This window comes from Struthio camelus, chromosome 4 (assembly GCF_040807025.1).
Source record: "Struthio camelus isolate bStrCam1 chromosome 4, bStrCam1.hap1, whole genome shotgun sequence".
NCBI lineage: Eukaryota > Metazoa > Chordata > Aves > Struthioniformes > Struthionidae > Struthio > Struthio camelus.
In genome coordinates this window covers 57,848,403-57,863,456 of record NC_090945.1, presented here as the reverse complement: position 1 = coordinate 57,863,456, position 15,054 = coordinate 57,848,403, and the positions used below count along the sequence as shown (strand labels likewise).

Here is a 15,054-nt window from a genome sequence, read left to right as displayed (position 1 = left end):
TCAAGAATTTGATACAGCATATGCTCACTTAGCCTACTTTCATAATGAAGCTTGTTCTGTGACATAATCTGCTTATCCACTGTCAACTGTGATAGTGACTTAAACCTTATCTGAACATGTGTTCTGCTGCCTGAAGTTACTGATGAAGCTGAAGTAGTTCAGCTTCCCTAGAGCAGATGCAGTTGTACCTCTCTGCAAGGATAACTACCATATGGGATGGGGGTTGTGTCTCTATAACGTACATTTATTCTGGTATGATTGCAACTGTTTTTGAATGGTGTAGGTAACTTTGAAAGTTCTCTGCAACCAAATCAGCAAAATGAGTAGTTTTCAGTACAAACAAAATACAGCTGATTGATATCAGCTGAAATGTGAAGAAAAATGACCATGGATAGAATCTCATAAAGGGATTCAGTGAGCAGGGGGACTGTGTAGCCATTGGGTACTAGAGGACTGGGAGAAATAAAATCGCTAGGGAGGACTAGAATCCTGAAAGCACGCTGGATGGTGACGGTTGGTTGGGAGTGGCAGAAAATCTAAAAGGTTTTGTAGTATTTCTGAGAACAATTGCTAATGATGTGAGGAATAAATATGAAGAAGAAGAAACTGGCTATTTGGATTTGAATGAACATAGAGTAATAGGAGTGTTTGGAGTGATGAGTGGCAAAAGAAAAGTGCAAGATATGTGCAAGTAAGTTTTGGACGGAACATCAATAGTGTTCTGATAGTGAGGTGAAGTACTTTGTCACGTGATAAAAATCCATAACCAAGGAGCAAATTGTTGTCTCTGTGGATATGCTAAGAAAAGCATAACATTTTTTCTATGACTTTTTTGGTATAAAAGGCTCAAAACTCACTGTTTCTCAGAAGTTATGTGCTGTACATATCTCTACTGCAACATTCTGGTGGTCAGAAAAAAGGTGAGAAAATAATTTCCCAATATTATTATTTTAAAAGCAGAACTGAATGACAAAACATGGCTGGATATTAGGGGACTAAAGATAATATTTTCAAAAAGATAGAAATATTATCAGCACTGGTCTCCTTGAGGTACTTTTACTTGCATTGTAATTTTATTGCAATACTTTTTTTTTTTTTTTAAATTCCAGATCTGTGACACTAAGAAAGGTTAAGTTCTGTCAGCATCTCTTTGTTCTTTTCTTCCTTTATTTTTTAAAATCCTTTCAAAAATATTTTGAGCCTTTAGACCTGCTCCTCTTCTGGAAGAGGTAAAATGTGTCCCGTCTTCTAAAGCGTTTTTTAGTAAATTCATTGTGTTTTTGTAACAAAGCTCTCCCTGAGCGGCAAGACGGCCTTGTGCGGCTGGAAGCGATTTCTGAGTAGCTGAACGTGGGCCTGTTCCCCTTCATAATGATGGACTTTGAGGACTCTGTCAATGAGATGTGTATGTTAAAAAGTCTTTTAAAAAAAATTCTCCCTGAATGTTTCATTACGTTGTTGTCTTTTTACTTAGAAGAAGTTACTGCGTATTGAGCTATTGATATTTTAATTCAGCAGTTTTCAACTGTTCATGATTTACCCTTCTATGAAATACTTAAAGATGTATAGGATTCCTCTTAATAGAGAATTACAGCTTAGTAACAGTAAGTTTGCTTTTTTTAAAATCCGCTTTCTCTGTCCTCACACCTGAACTTTCAGGTAATATACTGTTCTTAATGTATAGTCTCATGTCAGTAACTAGATCTGTGTAAGTGACTTTTCAGCCAGATTTGAGTTCTATTCTGTTATTTTTTTAGGAGGGTTTCATTAGTAGAGCAGATTCCACCACTGTGTATGTCTTTTGCTGTGCTAAGATGTTTTTTTTTCTTTTCCCTCCAGTCCTTCCGGGTTCAGTGCTACTTCAGAAAGTGTCTCAGTATTTTGGTTAGCCAAAGCTAGCCAGCTTCTTATCATATGATATACACAGCAGCAGTGCGGTATTATGCACGTAGGAGTGTGCTATTTCAAACCTGCCTTTCTTGATCGTTGTTTGTAGAAGGCTGTGAATAGTTCTCTACCTGAACTGTTACAAATGTCTTTTTTGTTAACAGTTGGAAGTTTTTCTTGAATAAAGCAGCCAAGAAGTGCTTCCTGCTTGTATAGTACATTTTATCTAGTAATCTTTAGATGTTTTACAACTATTAGTTAATCCTCAGTCTGCACAGACAATGGAGTAACCTTTAAAATCACTAAAGCTGTCAAGAAGATAAAGGATGAAAAAGGTCAGTGTGGCAAATTCAGTTGGTTTGAAGTTACACTTTGTTTGCAGTTGTCCCTACTAAAACTTGAGACTGCTACAGACGAAAGAAGACGGAAGAAAGAATTTCTTCCTATTTAGTTTTCACAGTTCTGGTGTATAATCAGGGTTTTGATAACTGGCCTCTTTCTCTTCCTTCTCTCCTCCTTTCTCTTCCTTCTCTCCTCCTTTCTCTTCCTTCTCTCCTCCTTTCTCTTCCTTCTCTCCTCCTTTCTCTTCCTTCTCTCCTCCTTTCTCTTCCTTCTCTCCTCCTTTCTCTTCCTTCTCTCCTCCTTTCTCTTCCTTCTCTCCTCCTTTCTCTTCCTTCTCTCCTCCTTTCTCTTCCTTCTCTCCTCCTTTCTCTTCCTTCTCTCCTCCTTTCTCTTCCTTCTCTCCTCCTTTCTCTTCCTTCTCTCCTCCTTTCTCTTCCTTCTCTCCTCCTTTCTCTTCCTTCTCTCCTCCTTTCTCTTCCTTCTCTCCTCCTTTCTCTTCCTTCTCTCCTCCTTTCTCTTCCTTCTCTCCTCCTTTCTCTTCCTTCTCTCCTCCTTTCTCTTCCTTCTCTCCTCCTTTCTCTTCCTTCTCTCCTCCTTTCTCTTCCTTCTCTCCTCCTTTCTCTTCCTTCTCTCCTCCTTTCTCTTCCTTCTCTCCTCCTTTCTCTTCCTTCTCTCCTCCTTTCTCTTCCTTCTCTCCTCCTTTCTCTTCCTTCTCTCCTCCTTTCTCTTCCTTCTCTCCTCCTTTCTCTTCCTTCTCTCCTCCTTTCTCTTCCTTCTCTCCTCCTTTCTCTTCCTTCTCTCCTCCTTTCTCTTCCTTCTCTCCTCCTTTCTCTTCCTTCTCTCCTCCTTTCTCTTCCTTCTCTCCTCCTTTCTCTTCCTTCTCTCCTCCTTTCTCTTCCTTCTCTCCTCCTTTCTCTTCCTTCTCTCCTCCTTTCTCTTCCTTCTCTCCTCCTTTCTCTTCCTTCTCTCCTCCTTTCTCTTCCTTCTCTCCTCCTTTCTCTTCCTTCTCTCCTCCTTTCTCTTCCTTCTCTCCTCCTTTCTCTTCCTTCTCTCCTCCTTTCTCTTCCTTCTCTCCTCCTTTCTCTTCCTTCTCTCCTCCTTTCTCTTCCTTCTCTCCTCCTTTCTCTTCCTTCTCTCCTCCTTTCTCTTCCTTCTCTCCTCCTTTCTCTTCCTTCTCTCCTCCTTTCTCTTCCTTCTCTCCTCCTTTCTCTTTTTTCCTTTTTTTTTTTTTTTATTCCCCTACCCTTCATTTCTTGGTATGCTCTGACTTGGGCCATATCTGAGGAGAGCTCTTAGGTTACATCAGCTCTGAAGTAGTATTCATAAAAAAAATCAAAAAAGAAGGAAGGAAGGTGAAGAAGGTATGTGAAGAAGGGAGCAGTGGTAGGAGGCATTGACATGAGCAAGTCTGTATATATTGGTTTGGTCTGCACAAAACTCCCGAGCTAGGCGTTATTACGTAGGGCACAGAAAAAACGGTTGGCAGCCTCTTTCTGTTCTGTCACATGCGTGCACCTACTTTGGCTCTCTTACCCTACATACTGGTCCTGCTTTCTGTTATTGATTCAAAGCCTTAAAACCTAGAGACTTTTAAGAATACTGTAATTGAATACTGCCCAGACTTCTTTTGCAATTTAGGCCACTTTAGGTTGTCCGGTAGGTAGCAGATTTCTCTGAGAATGAGACACTGCCCATTAATGTGAAGCACGGCTGTTTCCCCAAGATTGCTATCCCATTTGCTGGGAGACTGCAGCCTGCTCGCGGTTGTACTCTGCTCCTTTTGAATGGAAGATGAGTGTTTGATAACTTCGGGTTGTTCTCTGTTTTCAGCCATCTGTTGCATGTGGCAGTCTCTCCTCACTGTTTTTAGTACTAAAGCTCAAGAGTGGATTTTACAGCATTGTTTTCTGCTTCACAAAACAGAATGGGGGTTGCAAATAGTTCTAGATGTAAACTTACGTAGCTCGATTACAATCGGCATACTTTAAATTTTATAACTTCTTTCAAAAAGGGGCATCAGGACTGGTACCAGTGAAGCCAGCTTTTCTGCAATTTTTGTGATTTTCCTTTGGGATCAAAGAAAGAGAATTATGGCACTCTTAATATCTTTCTTATTCCTTCCTGCTCTGTAAGTATCAAACTCTTCCCTTAAAACTCTTGCAGACTTTCTCTTGTTTACCTGTCTTCACAAAATTGTAGGAATTTGGAGATGCACAAATTTGGTTCAAAAAACAGACGATAGTCATATGTACTATTTGACTGTATAGAAGTGATTCCCATAGGAAAAAAAAAAGGATGATAACAATGTAATAAGTTATATTTATTTTATACAAAGAGATAAAACAGTGTATGTGAGAGAGAATTTCCAAGGGAAACTAATATCTCGGCACCACCAACAAAGTAAACATATCAAATTATTATACCTTAAGGCAAGCTTTATTACAATCGTAGTTACAGAGTAGTTTCTTCATTTTGAGTACCATACGATTATTTTGAAATTTTTTTCACAAGTACCATTCTAAATACAAATCGAAGGCTTCTGGCTTATGTGTACACAAATGTTTGTGTAGGCCTGAATTACCCTTTGACTTTATGGTATCTATTTGTTTCTAAATTTGATGCCAAAATGAAATGAATCCAGACTTTAGAGCATAGCATGCAGCTACATTCATCTGAATGTTTAGCCTAGTTCCACAACTTGTTTTTCTGAAGCTAAAAGGAGGTTATTGTACTGAGAAGGGGAAAATATATATATATATATAAATTTATTTATTTATATAAAATCAGTATTTAGCAGTTACCAGGAACCGCAGAACTTCATTTTAAGACACAGTCATTTTTGCACCTGCTATATGACATCATCCTTGTGGGAGTCTTAGGTGTTGCAGTTTTACAGTTTTACACATCATTTATTGCAGTTTGTTCTGCTTTGCAAAACATTAGCAAATCCATCAAATGCTCTTTTCTTCTTAACAAAAAAGTGACCCTGAGCTAAATTGGTCTTATTTTTTTGATAGAATTTTTCACTTGAATTTTGGAGATTGACAGCTATTGTGGAATTGTTTTCCAGTTCTGTCAAAGTAGTGTCATCCTCTGTCTCACCGGAATCGGTCTTTCTGGAGGTTGCATTTCCTCTAGTCTTTTGTGGGAATGACCATAAACTGTATTGTATGCTTTCATTAAAGAAGCCTTGTGGGAGCGATGAGGAATATGCATTTTCTTCACTCTGATCCAGTGGGGAATCACTTTCTGTGTTGAAGACTGACGGCATTTTTCCAGAAGAGTTAAGGTGATGCAGATCTACCGTAGCATTGCAGGACTGCATTTCTTCAGGCAGGCAGCAATTGGTGCTACGCTGCGTTTCTCTATCCTCATCACATTCTTCGTTACTAAAGCCTTTTTGCATTTTCTCTGCACGAGTCTTGGGCGTTTTCACTTGCTTCCCCTCATCTTTTTCAGTGGTAACGAAAACACATCTTTCAGTTGTACTTTCAGGCTGAGACTGAAGAGATGATTCGTTGATGGCTATGTTGGAACACAGTAGTGATGCTTTTCTAGCAATTTGATTTAAACCAAAATCAGTGGGAGTAAATGTAAAATGATTGTTCTCAGATGTATTCATGTTCCTTCTTACTGTAAGGTCCCCTTCACTGTGATCCTCTTCAGAGGAACTCCTCTCTACATGCTCTTCTGCACTGATCTCTGCTGCGTTTTCTTTTTGTTTAGTAGGACTGAATCTCTGAAAGTGCTGGGGTTGAATGGGAAATTGATAGCGCTGCAAGTCTGTCTCTTCGGAAGGAGTGTCCTCTATATGTGAGGCATATATGGGAGAATGTTTTGATGAAACTAACATCATATCATTACAACTCATATTTTCTTTGCAGAGAGAATCAGAAATAGTTAACTCTGGATTGGTAAAACACTTAAACATATCAGGAACTTTTTGACTAGAAAAACTGATTGTGTCAGAATCTGAGACAGTTACATGATCACTACATTTGTCAGGGTAAGATGATTCCGTTTCAGACACGGTGGTATCTGATCCATAACTAACAGTGGCTTCAAAAGAAGCATTGTCTGTGTTTTCATCTTTTCCAATATGCTGAAGTTCAGCAGCAAGGCTTGGAGACTCTGGCACTGTGGAGGACTTACTGGTTCCATTGTTTGTATCAGCCTTTTCTAGTGATGACTGACAGCTTGGGAGATTGTTGCTTGGTTGTCCCAGTTCAAAATCTGCTAAAGAACTGCAGTCACTCATTGTAAATGAAGTCCCTTCGTCTGAAGAGCTATCACCTAATATGTCTGCTGAATCATCTCTTTCATTAGTACCTTCTGATTTATAATACTCTGCAAGAGAAGAATTTTCTCTTGTTAAGTAGGCACTTAAATTCTCATGATTTGTCTCTTTCTGGCAGCTATTGGGTAGAATAAAATCTCCCGCATCACTGATTTTACTTATTTTACCATTTACACCAAGCTCTTCATTGCAGTTTTGTGTTCTGGGCATGAATATTGTATGGCTTAGGGGCTCATTATGTGAGATCATTTCTTTCCATTCAGGAGAATCTGGTGTAGCCTCTGTAATTTCAGACTGCAGCAGATCAGATTTGTTAGTTATCTCACCGTTCCCAGAATATTGTGCATTTGTATGTGTTTGTATTCCAGAAAATGGAAAGCCAGTCTCTTGTGTGAAGGGGAAATCTAAATCTGAAGATTCAGTGTGAATTGAGTAAGAGTCAGCATTCAATCTGCTGGATATGGGAGGGAAAGTGCTCCTTTCTGAGTCTTCATTACTTGCATATTTTGAATCTTTGCATAATGAAATGTCATTGTTTGTTAATTTTCTTGGTGTTACTTCATTGCTGTTTTTGCAGTCCGTCCTTACAGAGAATTGTCCGTTCTGATCAACATCTATATAATCGTTATTGCTGATACTAGTTGCTTTGCTGTTTGAAAACACTGGTATTTGCTTTGCTTTGATCTCGTTACTGCTTTGTTTCTGGTACTTTCCCTCAGTGTTTGGTGCATGTACATTGCTATAAATGACACTTTCGTACAAACTAGAAGTCTCTGTAGGAAAAGTACATGAGTTTTTAAAAGAATTTTCATCACAAATGAACAAATCATTCGGTGTATTTGCTGGTATGCTTGCAGAATGCTCTCTGCTCAGAGTTTCATTTGGAAAAGCTTGATTAGAATAAATGTGTTCTGAAGCTGAGTTTTTGCTTCTGCGCATGAGTCTCCACAAGTTCACAAGGTAGGGTCTAGCAAAAGCACCCAGACAAAAAGCACAAACAAATGTAATGAACACTGAGAGGCAGACAGCCAGTGCAAGACCTTGCTCGGTTCTTCCTTGTCTAAAAACAGTGTTAGTGTCCCGTGTTTTTCTAACCAAAGTAGCTGAAAGCTTTTCCTTTACCGCTATGTTGTAGATGAGAGATTTCTTCCTTGTTGTATTAAAAATACACATATAAAACCCTTGAACAGTTCTGTCAGCATTGTAGATTACTAAATTATTAATTTTATCCAGTGCCATGTGAGGAAGACTCTTATCTTTTGAAATTCTGCCAGTAGGTGTCCACCAAGAGACCCCATTGCCTGAAATAAAAGAAAATATGAATTAAATTTGCCTTAAAAGCAGAAAATATTGAGGGGTAAATTTATTTCTCTAAAGACATTCTATGAGTATCTTTGATAAATCAAACATTATTTATTCTTATGAAATGTTTCTTTTTATCCATCCATAATCACTAGATGTTGGGCCAAATGTCTGTTAAGTCATCTCATGTTTTTCTCCACACTTAAAATGCAGCACATACTATGTCCTACTACAAGACTTTACAAGAAAAATAGCGTGGGTAGCAGAGGGGGGAAATAACTGGAATTACATAAGTATGTTCTGGGTCACACCAGAAACACCTGCTGATCTACTTCATGCAAGATCCATGTTCACAGCCAGCCCTTTTTCAGCATGGCATGGTGGCTGCATGCAGCAGCTAGGTAAAAATTTATTCCTTAGTTAACTATTAGTATTTCAGCTACTGTGATTTTCATGTGGTTACTGCTATGAACGCTGCAAAAAATGTTTGAAAATGAAGGTATTTGTATGTACCTAATGATTGTTCCAAACTTCAGCTACTGCTGGAGATGGCTGCTTGTTGGCTTTTGGAGTACATTTCAAGGAAGTGTGTACATGATTGCTTTTGGGTCTACTTGGGTTTACAGTTCATTTTTGGTGTAATCCAATCTGTTGCTTTTAATCCCGTGACCAAATTTTTCTCTGTGACTTTCCTTGATAATGGATAAAGTAGGTGGCATATTTGATAGACCCTAGGTACTCTCATTTGGGGATAAGGCACTCCCAATAGGAAGGCTTATCACCTCCAAGGGCTATTAGTCTGTTGGAGTCGAACTGTTTCGGCTTATGGAACGTGACAAATACACCTCCTTAAGTTCTGTCTTCGTTTTAAATCTGCATGGAGAAAGTCTTAGCTTTGTAGAATTTGTCATTTGTAGATCAAGTGCTCACTATTAATTGCGTATGCGCTATTTGTTTACTGAGTAAACTGCTGCAGTCTTCGGTGGCTGTACTTTTGTAGAAGAAATACAGTTCCTTTCCTTTTCACATGCAAATAATTTTTCATCTCATTTTGCTATGACTAAGTACTAGAAGCCCTGTTGCTTCCCTTCTTGTTTTTCTACATGCCCCAATATGTCTACCCTATAACTATTAATCACAATAGTAAGAAAAAAGTCTAATTGTCTCCTGTGTCCGAGAATTACTTGACATACTATTTATTTAAACTTCTTTGTGTATAATTGTATACTAGCATTACTTACTAGTTGGGTGTAAGATAGTAGATTATATTTAAGAGGTTTTGGGGGAAACTGGCTTTCAAATATTCTAACTCATATAATACTTTGTGAGCAAATAATTTACCTGTTAGATTGTTTCTCAGTTATTTTTTTGAACCAATTTCTTTTGACATTCTGCATGCATTTGGATTTTAGCAGTGTATGGATAGCCTGTTTTACATACCCCTTGTGTTATCCAAGTCACAGTTTAGTACGATTGTCTTTCCTGTTGGGATTACAGTTGTTTTAAATGAAACGCGGTCATTGCAGTTTAAATGGAAACTTGAAAGAGGCAGGAGAGGTTTCTGTGAGACGTTGGCACATTTATTGCATGAAATATTCCATTTTTTCCTCATTGAGTCAAAAAGAAAATGAATTAAATGTTTGAAAGCTTTTACTCTGCAGTTACATATCCAGGGATTATTTGACAAATCCACTTCAAGGTGAAATATGTTCAAATCGGTTAATATCTGTGGTGGAAGGGTTGTCAGAGTATTTCCACGAAGATCCACGACCTATTTGGAAATAATTATTTAAAAATTCATTCATTCAAAAATAAATTTATCAGTTCTTAGAATGAAATCTGAATTGGTGTAGTGTCAACAGTAACATTTGTTTTAGTACAATGAGCATTTCTAAAGAAATGGATATAACTGTTTAGCGTTTCGAGTATCCTATTCTAAGCTCTTTGATTTAGAGGAAAAAAAATTACATTATGTTTAGCTCTCTTTCATTGCAGAATACTACTTTCTGTATGACTGGCAGTATCACCTGGTTCTCATCATGGAATGTCTATTCCATTATGCCCTTGGGTGCAGAAGAGGTTTCTCTTAATGAAATGATGCCAAAGATTTTCAGTCATGAAAACACCTTCTGCTTTTTCATGGCACTCTGATCTCCTTAGAAAAGGTCTCTGCAGCCATATTTCCTCTGAAACTCCTCTAGAATTCTTTCTTAACTCACCGTTAATAAGGATCTGTGGCATCATTTTAGGGTTTTGGGTTTCTTGGAGGGGATGGAAGAGGGATGTATGTCTGTGCACATGCATATGCAGAAGGAATGGAGGACCAAAAGGATGTGCAGGTATGTAGGAAAGGAGAATGCCACAGAGTATGGTCCTTGCCCCTTATGAACCTCCCTGCAGATAGGTAACTATCTATAATACTGTCTTGATGGCATTTTCTTTTTCAAAGTCCTACTTGCTGTTAGAGGACCACTGAGATTTGATTTAATCTGTTCGTGTGGCATGGGGATGTGGCACCACCTGTGCATACACAAATGATTTTAAAATTGCAGAATCGGAACAAACAATCTCAGTAGCATCTTATCCTCTTCAACAGGTATCGGAGGAAGATAATGTTTGAATACTTTACGGCAGAATGAGATGATACATATATAAAAAAGTATATATGTGTGTGTGTGTATATATATAATACTTATATTTGCATGCACATACACTGAATAAACTGACCAATTTATGGTTGGACTAAGTATGAATGATGGGTAGCTAAAATCTAGTATATACTTGATTACGAGTACTTAAATTATGTTCCTAAATTTACTGCTTTTCTGCTTACATCCCTCTTTCAACTTGCAGAAAACTAATAGACTATCCTAGATAACTTCCCTACTGACTTTCACATATTTCTGTCTGCATCCTTTTTTTCTTTCCAAAACAAAGATGTTAACAGGTCTGCACTGCACAGTGCAGTGTAGCGTAGAGACAGGGAGGCAGCTGAGTAACAAAAATAGCTTGGCTACTGTAGCATCAGCAGCACCTTTTGGAGTTTGTCTGTCTTGCCAGAAAGCAATTTGCAGGGTAGATGCATCTTTGTTCACAGAACCCATAGGGAAAAGTAAAACTGATGTGCATGTATTAAATTGTAGAAAAGGCATTGTTTGGCTGTTAAAATGGGTGGATGGATAAATAAATGAATGCTGCGACCCTGCTAAGGTAGGTGTCCTGCACAAGGTAAAGTTATTGGTAAACCAAGTTCCGTCCTGTAGTGGATCCGTAGCCAGTAAGCATTGATCTCACCCCCTCCAGATGAATAATCCAGATTTTAAATTAATTAGGTCCTACCTTACTCCAACACATTGGCCTAAAGCACCATGTATCAGGGAGGGTGGCACAGCATGCTTGCTACTCTGTTTGTTGATATCTGGCTATATTCTGACTTTTGCCATTTAAAGTTGTCCCTGCTTTTTTATACAAATCTGCTTATAAACTTTTCATATACAAACAGACTCCATGTGCCCTAATAAGTTTAAAGGAACTTAGAACAGCATTGGGAGTCATAGAGGGATGATAAAAGGATAAAAATAAGACTTTTAAAGCCTTTAAGCCTTTTAAAATAAGACTGCTTTAAAATATCTACAAGAAAAATAAATCACATTGTACTGATCAGTATAAAAACTAATTTGCTGAGTAGTTGGTGATCAGTATCTTGAGCAAGGATTAATACAAAACATAAACCAATATTGCAAGTATTTCTACAACCTGTAATTTGTTCAGATCCTTGAAGGCGTCTGGATGAATTTTAGTTATCTTGTTGTTTTGTAAGTAGATATTCTTCAGTTGTGAGCAGTTTTGAAAATCATTCAGATCGATCTGTAGTATGTCATTGGATGACAAATGGATGGTTTGTAAAGACTGCAGCATTTTTAGTCCTAGGAAAAACAAAATTGTTTTATGTTTTATATTCTTGTTTTCCTAATTGCATCAAGCAGCTTTTTAAAATTCTTTGCAACAACATTCCTTCAATTACTATCTATTGCAACCTGTGGCTGCAGCCTTTGATTTATCATGCTTTTTCTATTCAGTGGTGTTATCCCATTTTAAAAGTTGTACGGCATCAACACCAGGTGCTTTAATATATTCACAAATCAGTGCATGCTTTTTTTAAATTTAGACATCCATAAAAGCAGTAACATTACTTAGTGCTGTCAAAATTCTTAATGAGCGTGATCTCTGTGCTTTGAGCACACCTCTGTGGAGAATTAGAGATGAGAAAGGAGGAGTGTGAAAAAGGGCAGAATATACTCTTTTATAAATCAGAATATGAGGAGTAAATGAAAGGGGGAGATGCGAGAAGTGATACAACTTCTCCTATTCATAGCTGTCCTCAAGTTCATGCCCATTTTTCATATGTGGAATTATTGGAACTAAATTCATAGGCTATAAAGCTGGCTGAAAACTGAAACTTGTGTGTGTTGATTATGGCTGCGTGCCTGTGAAATATTAAGCAGATCAGCTTATTCTTCAGTGTTTCCTGGTTATGACAGCATCTATCTTACATATGTGGCTGCTCTAAAAGCTAGAGATACCTCATCTTTCTAAGACACTGTGCAGGGAGCCCTTGTTAACTCTAGTCTGCAGAATCTTATTGGAAAGCTGGCATCTGAACATTCAGCATCACAACGTTTTTGTAACATCTGTGTCACTCGCAAGTGATTTTTTTTTTTTTGATTGTAGGGCATTGTTTAGAAGCTACTTGTTCTCCTTAATTCCGCCCTTGGTATCATCAGGTTTACAGGAAATCTTTGTTTGCTCTTTCTGTTTGCTGAGTAACTATCTCTGGGTTTATTGCAAAAGGCTGACACAAGGATTCGTTCCTACTGTAAATGTAGAGGTAGGTAGTATGAAAGGCATTCAGAAGTTCTGGCAGTTCCATCAATTCTTCCTTGTGCCTTTATGAAGGTTTATAGGTTGCATGCTTGAAGCTACATTTGTGCCAAAAATGCCTATTGGTATGGCACTGTGGTTTGCAGCCTGATATCTTGAGTGCTGTGAGAAGGGTTTCTTTATAGCCAGAACCCCTACTTCAGAATTTAAGCTTGATCTTGAAACGTCTCCCGTACCAGAGCTTAAAAAACAGAAAGTTAATGAAGTTTTTTGGAGAATGAAAATAAAGTTCTGAACATAACGAATATGGGATTTAATTACAAATTGGGAGTATGGTAGCATGATGTGTAGCAATTTGATTTTTGTTTTTAACACCTAGAAATTATTGGAATCTCTTACAGTAAAGTGTTATCTTTCTGACCCAGTATAGCATCCTATAATAATACATAGTTATATTTATATAATAAATCAAATTCTCATAAGTATATTTTATATTATAAGTTATTTCTATGCTTTCCACAAGGACACCTTATAGATACTTACATATACGGTTAGCAAAATAATGAAGCAAAACAGTTTGCTGCATGCCAGAGAATTATTTGGTATCAAAAAAGGAGAATAATGGACCTTCTAGGACCCTGTGTAATTTCAGGGTTAGTCTTTGACTTTGTGAGATATGCCCCCCAGTATTTATGAAGTTTAAGGCTAATGCCTATGATGATGTTATCAGAGATCAATAAAATTCAATAAACAAGAATATACAGGATAGCGTTGCTCATACTGTAGCTTTTGCTTCATTTAAACGCTTCCGGGACAATGTGAATTGTCTGTTTCTGAGGGCACAGGCTGCCATAAAGGGTATTCCTAGCATACTTGAGTGACTAGCAAATGCTTTCTCAAAGTTTACTGAAGATTTAAATCCCTCTCGTTAGTAGAAGGTGTCACTTTGGGTCTTCTCTTTTGAAAATATTAACAAAGAGATGGCAGTGAACGCTGGTAATTGTTTTGAATTGGATAAATTGTTTTCCTGCTGCTGTGAAATACTGAAATTGGAGCAAGTTTTTAAGAGTATTGACTCTATTCTGAACAATAGTGTTACTTCCCTTATTCCTTATTTTCTTGATGTTAAGGTTTACAATTGGGACTTAGAGGCTGGTGTTTTCATTCCAAGCATTTTTACTTCCCTTTCTATAAAGCAAGGAAAAATACTCCTTTGCCTCTCAGAGGGTAAGTTTGGTAATGTTTGATTGGCACTAAGGCATTATAAATTCAAAGACTGTATGGAAAAAAAACAAACCTAACCCAAAGAACCCATTTACTCTAGTGTCTGTATTTGCACTCAAGTGAAACTTTTCCTCACCTTAAACATAACGAAATGAGATAGTTATATTCTAAAGTCACTAAGATGTATGAAATTATATCTAAAATTAACTTATCTCTTGGGTGATGTACTTAAAAGTTTTGAAAACTTACCTCTAGGAATTGTATTAAGATTGTTTCTTTCAACTGATAATACTTTCAAAGCAGGCAAGAGGTGATAGGCTTCTTTGTACTTTTCAGACCTACGTGCAGGTGTAGGTATGTCCAGTGTGAGGGTGCTGATGGCATTACCATTGAGGTTTAGCGTTTCTAAAACTGGTAAATTTCTAAAAGTAGCTAAGGAGAGTTCAGAAATCAGGTTGTTACTGAGATTCAGGTGTTTCAGCATCCATTCTTCATTGCTGCCGTTGGTGCACAGGAATGTTTTAATGTTGTTGTAACTTAAATCAGCTGTTATCGCTGTTTGTGATACATCTTTTGGAATAGCAGATATTCCAGTAAAAGAACAATTCATTAAGAACTTCCCATCCCACCGGCAGTCTGAATGGTGAGAAATATCAGAGAGAATCTGGTGTGACTTGGTTTCCATCGATCCAGGAAGATTAAAGTAAAGGACCACAGCTATGACACTCAAGCGAAGGCTATCCATAGTATCTATATGTAAGATGTAAAATTATGGTAAGTTCATCATAACTACAGTCAAGTAGAAAGCAGAAATGCTTTTAACGTTCAAAAAACAAACCAACCAAACTTAAAATACCCAAACCATTGCCAATGTTCTACCTTAAACGTACGGTTTTGGAGTCTTAGGTATTTGTCAAAAAGCATATTCAGAAATTGGTAACCTCCCCCACCCACCACTTCTCCCCAAAACAATCCAAACTTTTTCTTACTTTTCCTGTCCTTAACTGGAGAAACACAGCTTCTCAGGAACTCATGCACAAAAAGCAATGGAGACTTTTGAACTAACTTCAGGTATCATACACTGTTATCACTGAGCAAAGTCCACCAGTTATAATCTATGA

The 15,054-nt window shown here is 37.6% G+C and overlaps 1 protein-coding gene across 2 annotated transcripts; it reads right to left on the bottom strand.

The window, feature by feature from the left end:
- Positions 1–4,987: 4,987 nt before the first annotated feature.
- On the bottom strand, positions 4,988–15,041 carry LRRC66 (leucine rich repeat containing 66). Of its 2 annotated transcripts, XM_009681978.2 has the most exons (5): positions 14,923–15,041; positions 14,183–14,683; positions 11,585–11,754; positions 9,269–9,599; positions 4,988–7,827 (listed from the first exon to the last, which is right to left on the bottom strand). In XM_009681978.2, exons 2-5 carry the CDS (start codon positions 14,676–14,678, stop codon positions 5,135–5,137), a joined length of 3,690 nt encoding a protein of 1,229 aa, XP_009680273.2. In that variant the 5' UTR covers positions 14,679–14,683; positions 14,923–15,041; the 3' UTR covers positions 4,988–5,134. The 2 variants fall into 2 exon arrangements, with proteins under 2 accessions (XP_009680273.2, XP_009680274.2); XM_009681979.2 differs by lacking the exon at positions 14,923–15,041 and having other exon boundaries at positions 14,183–14,824.
- Between the last annotated feature and the right edge of the window lie 13 nt (positions 15,042–15,054).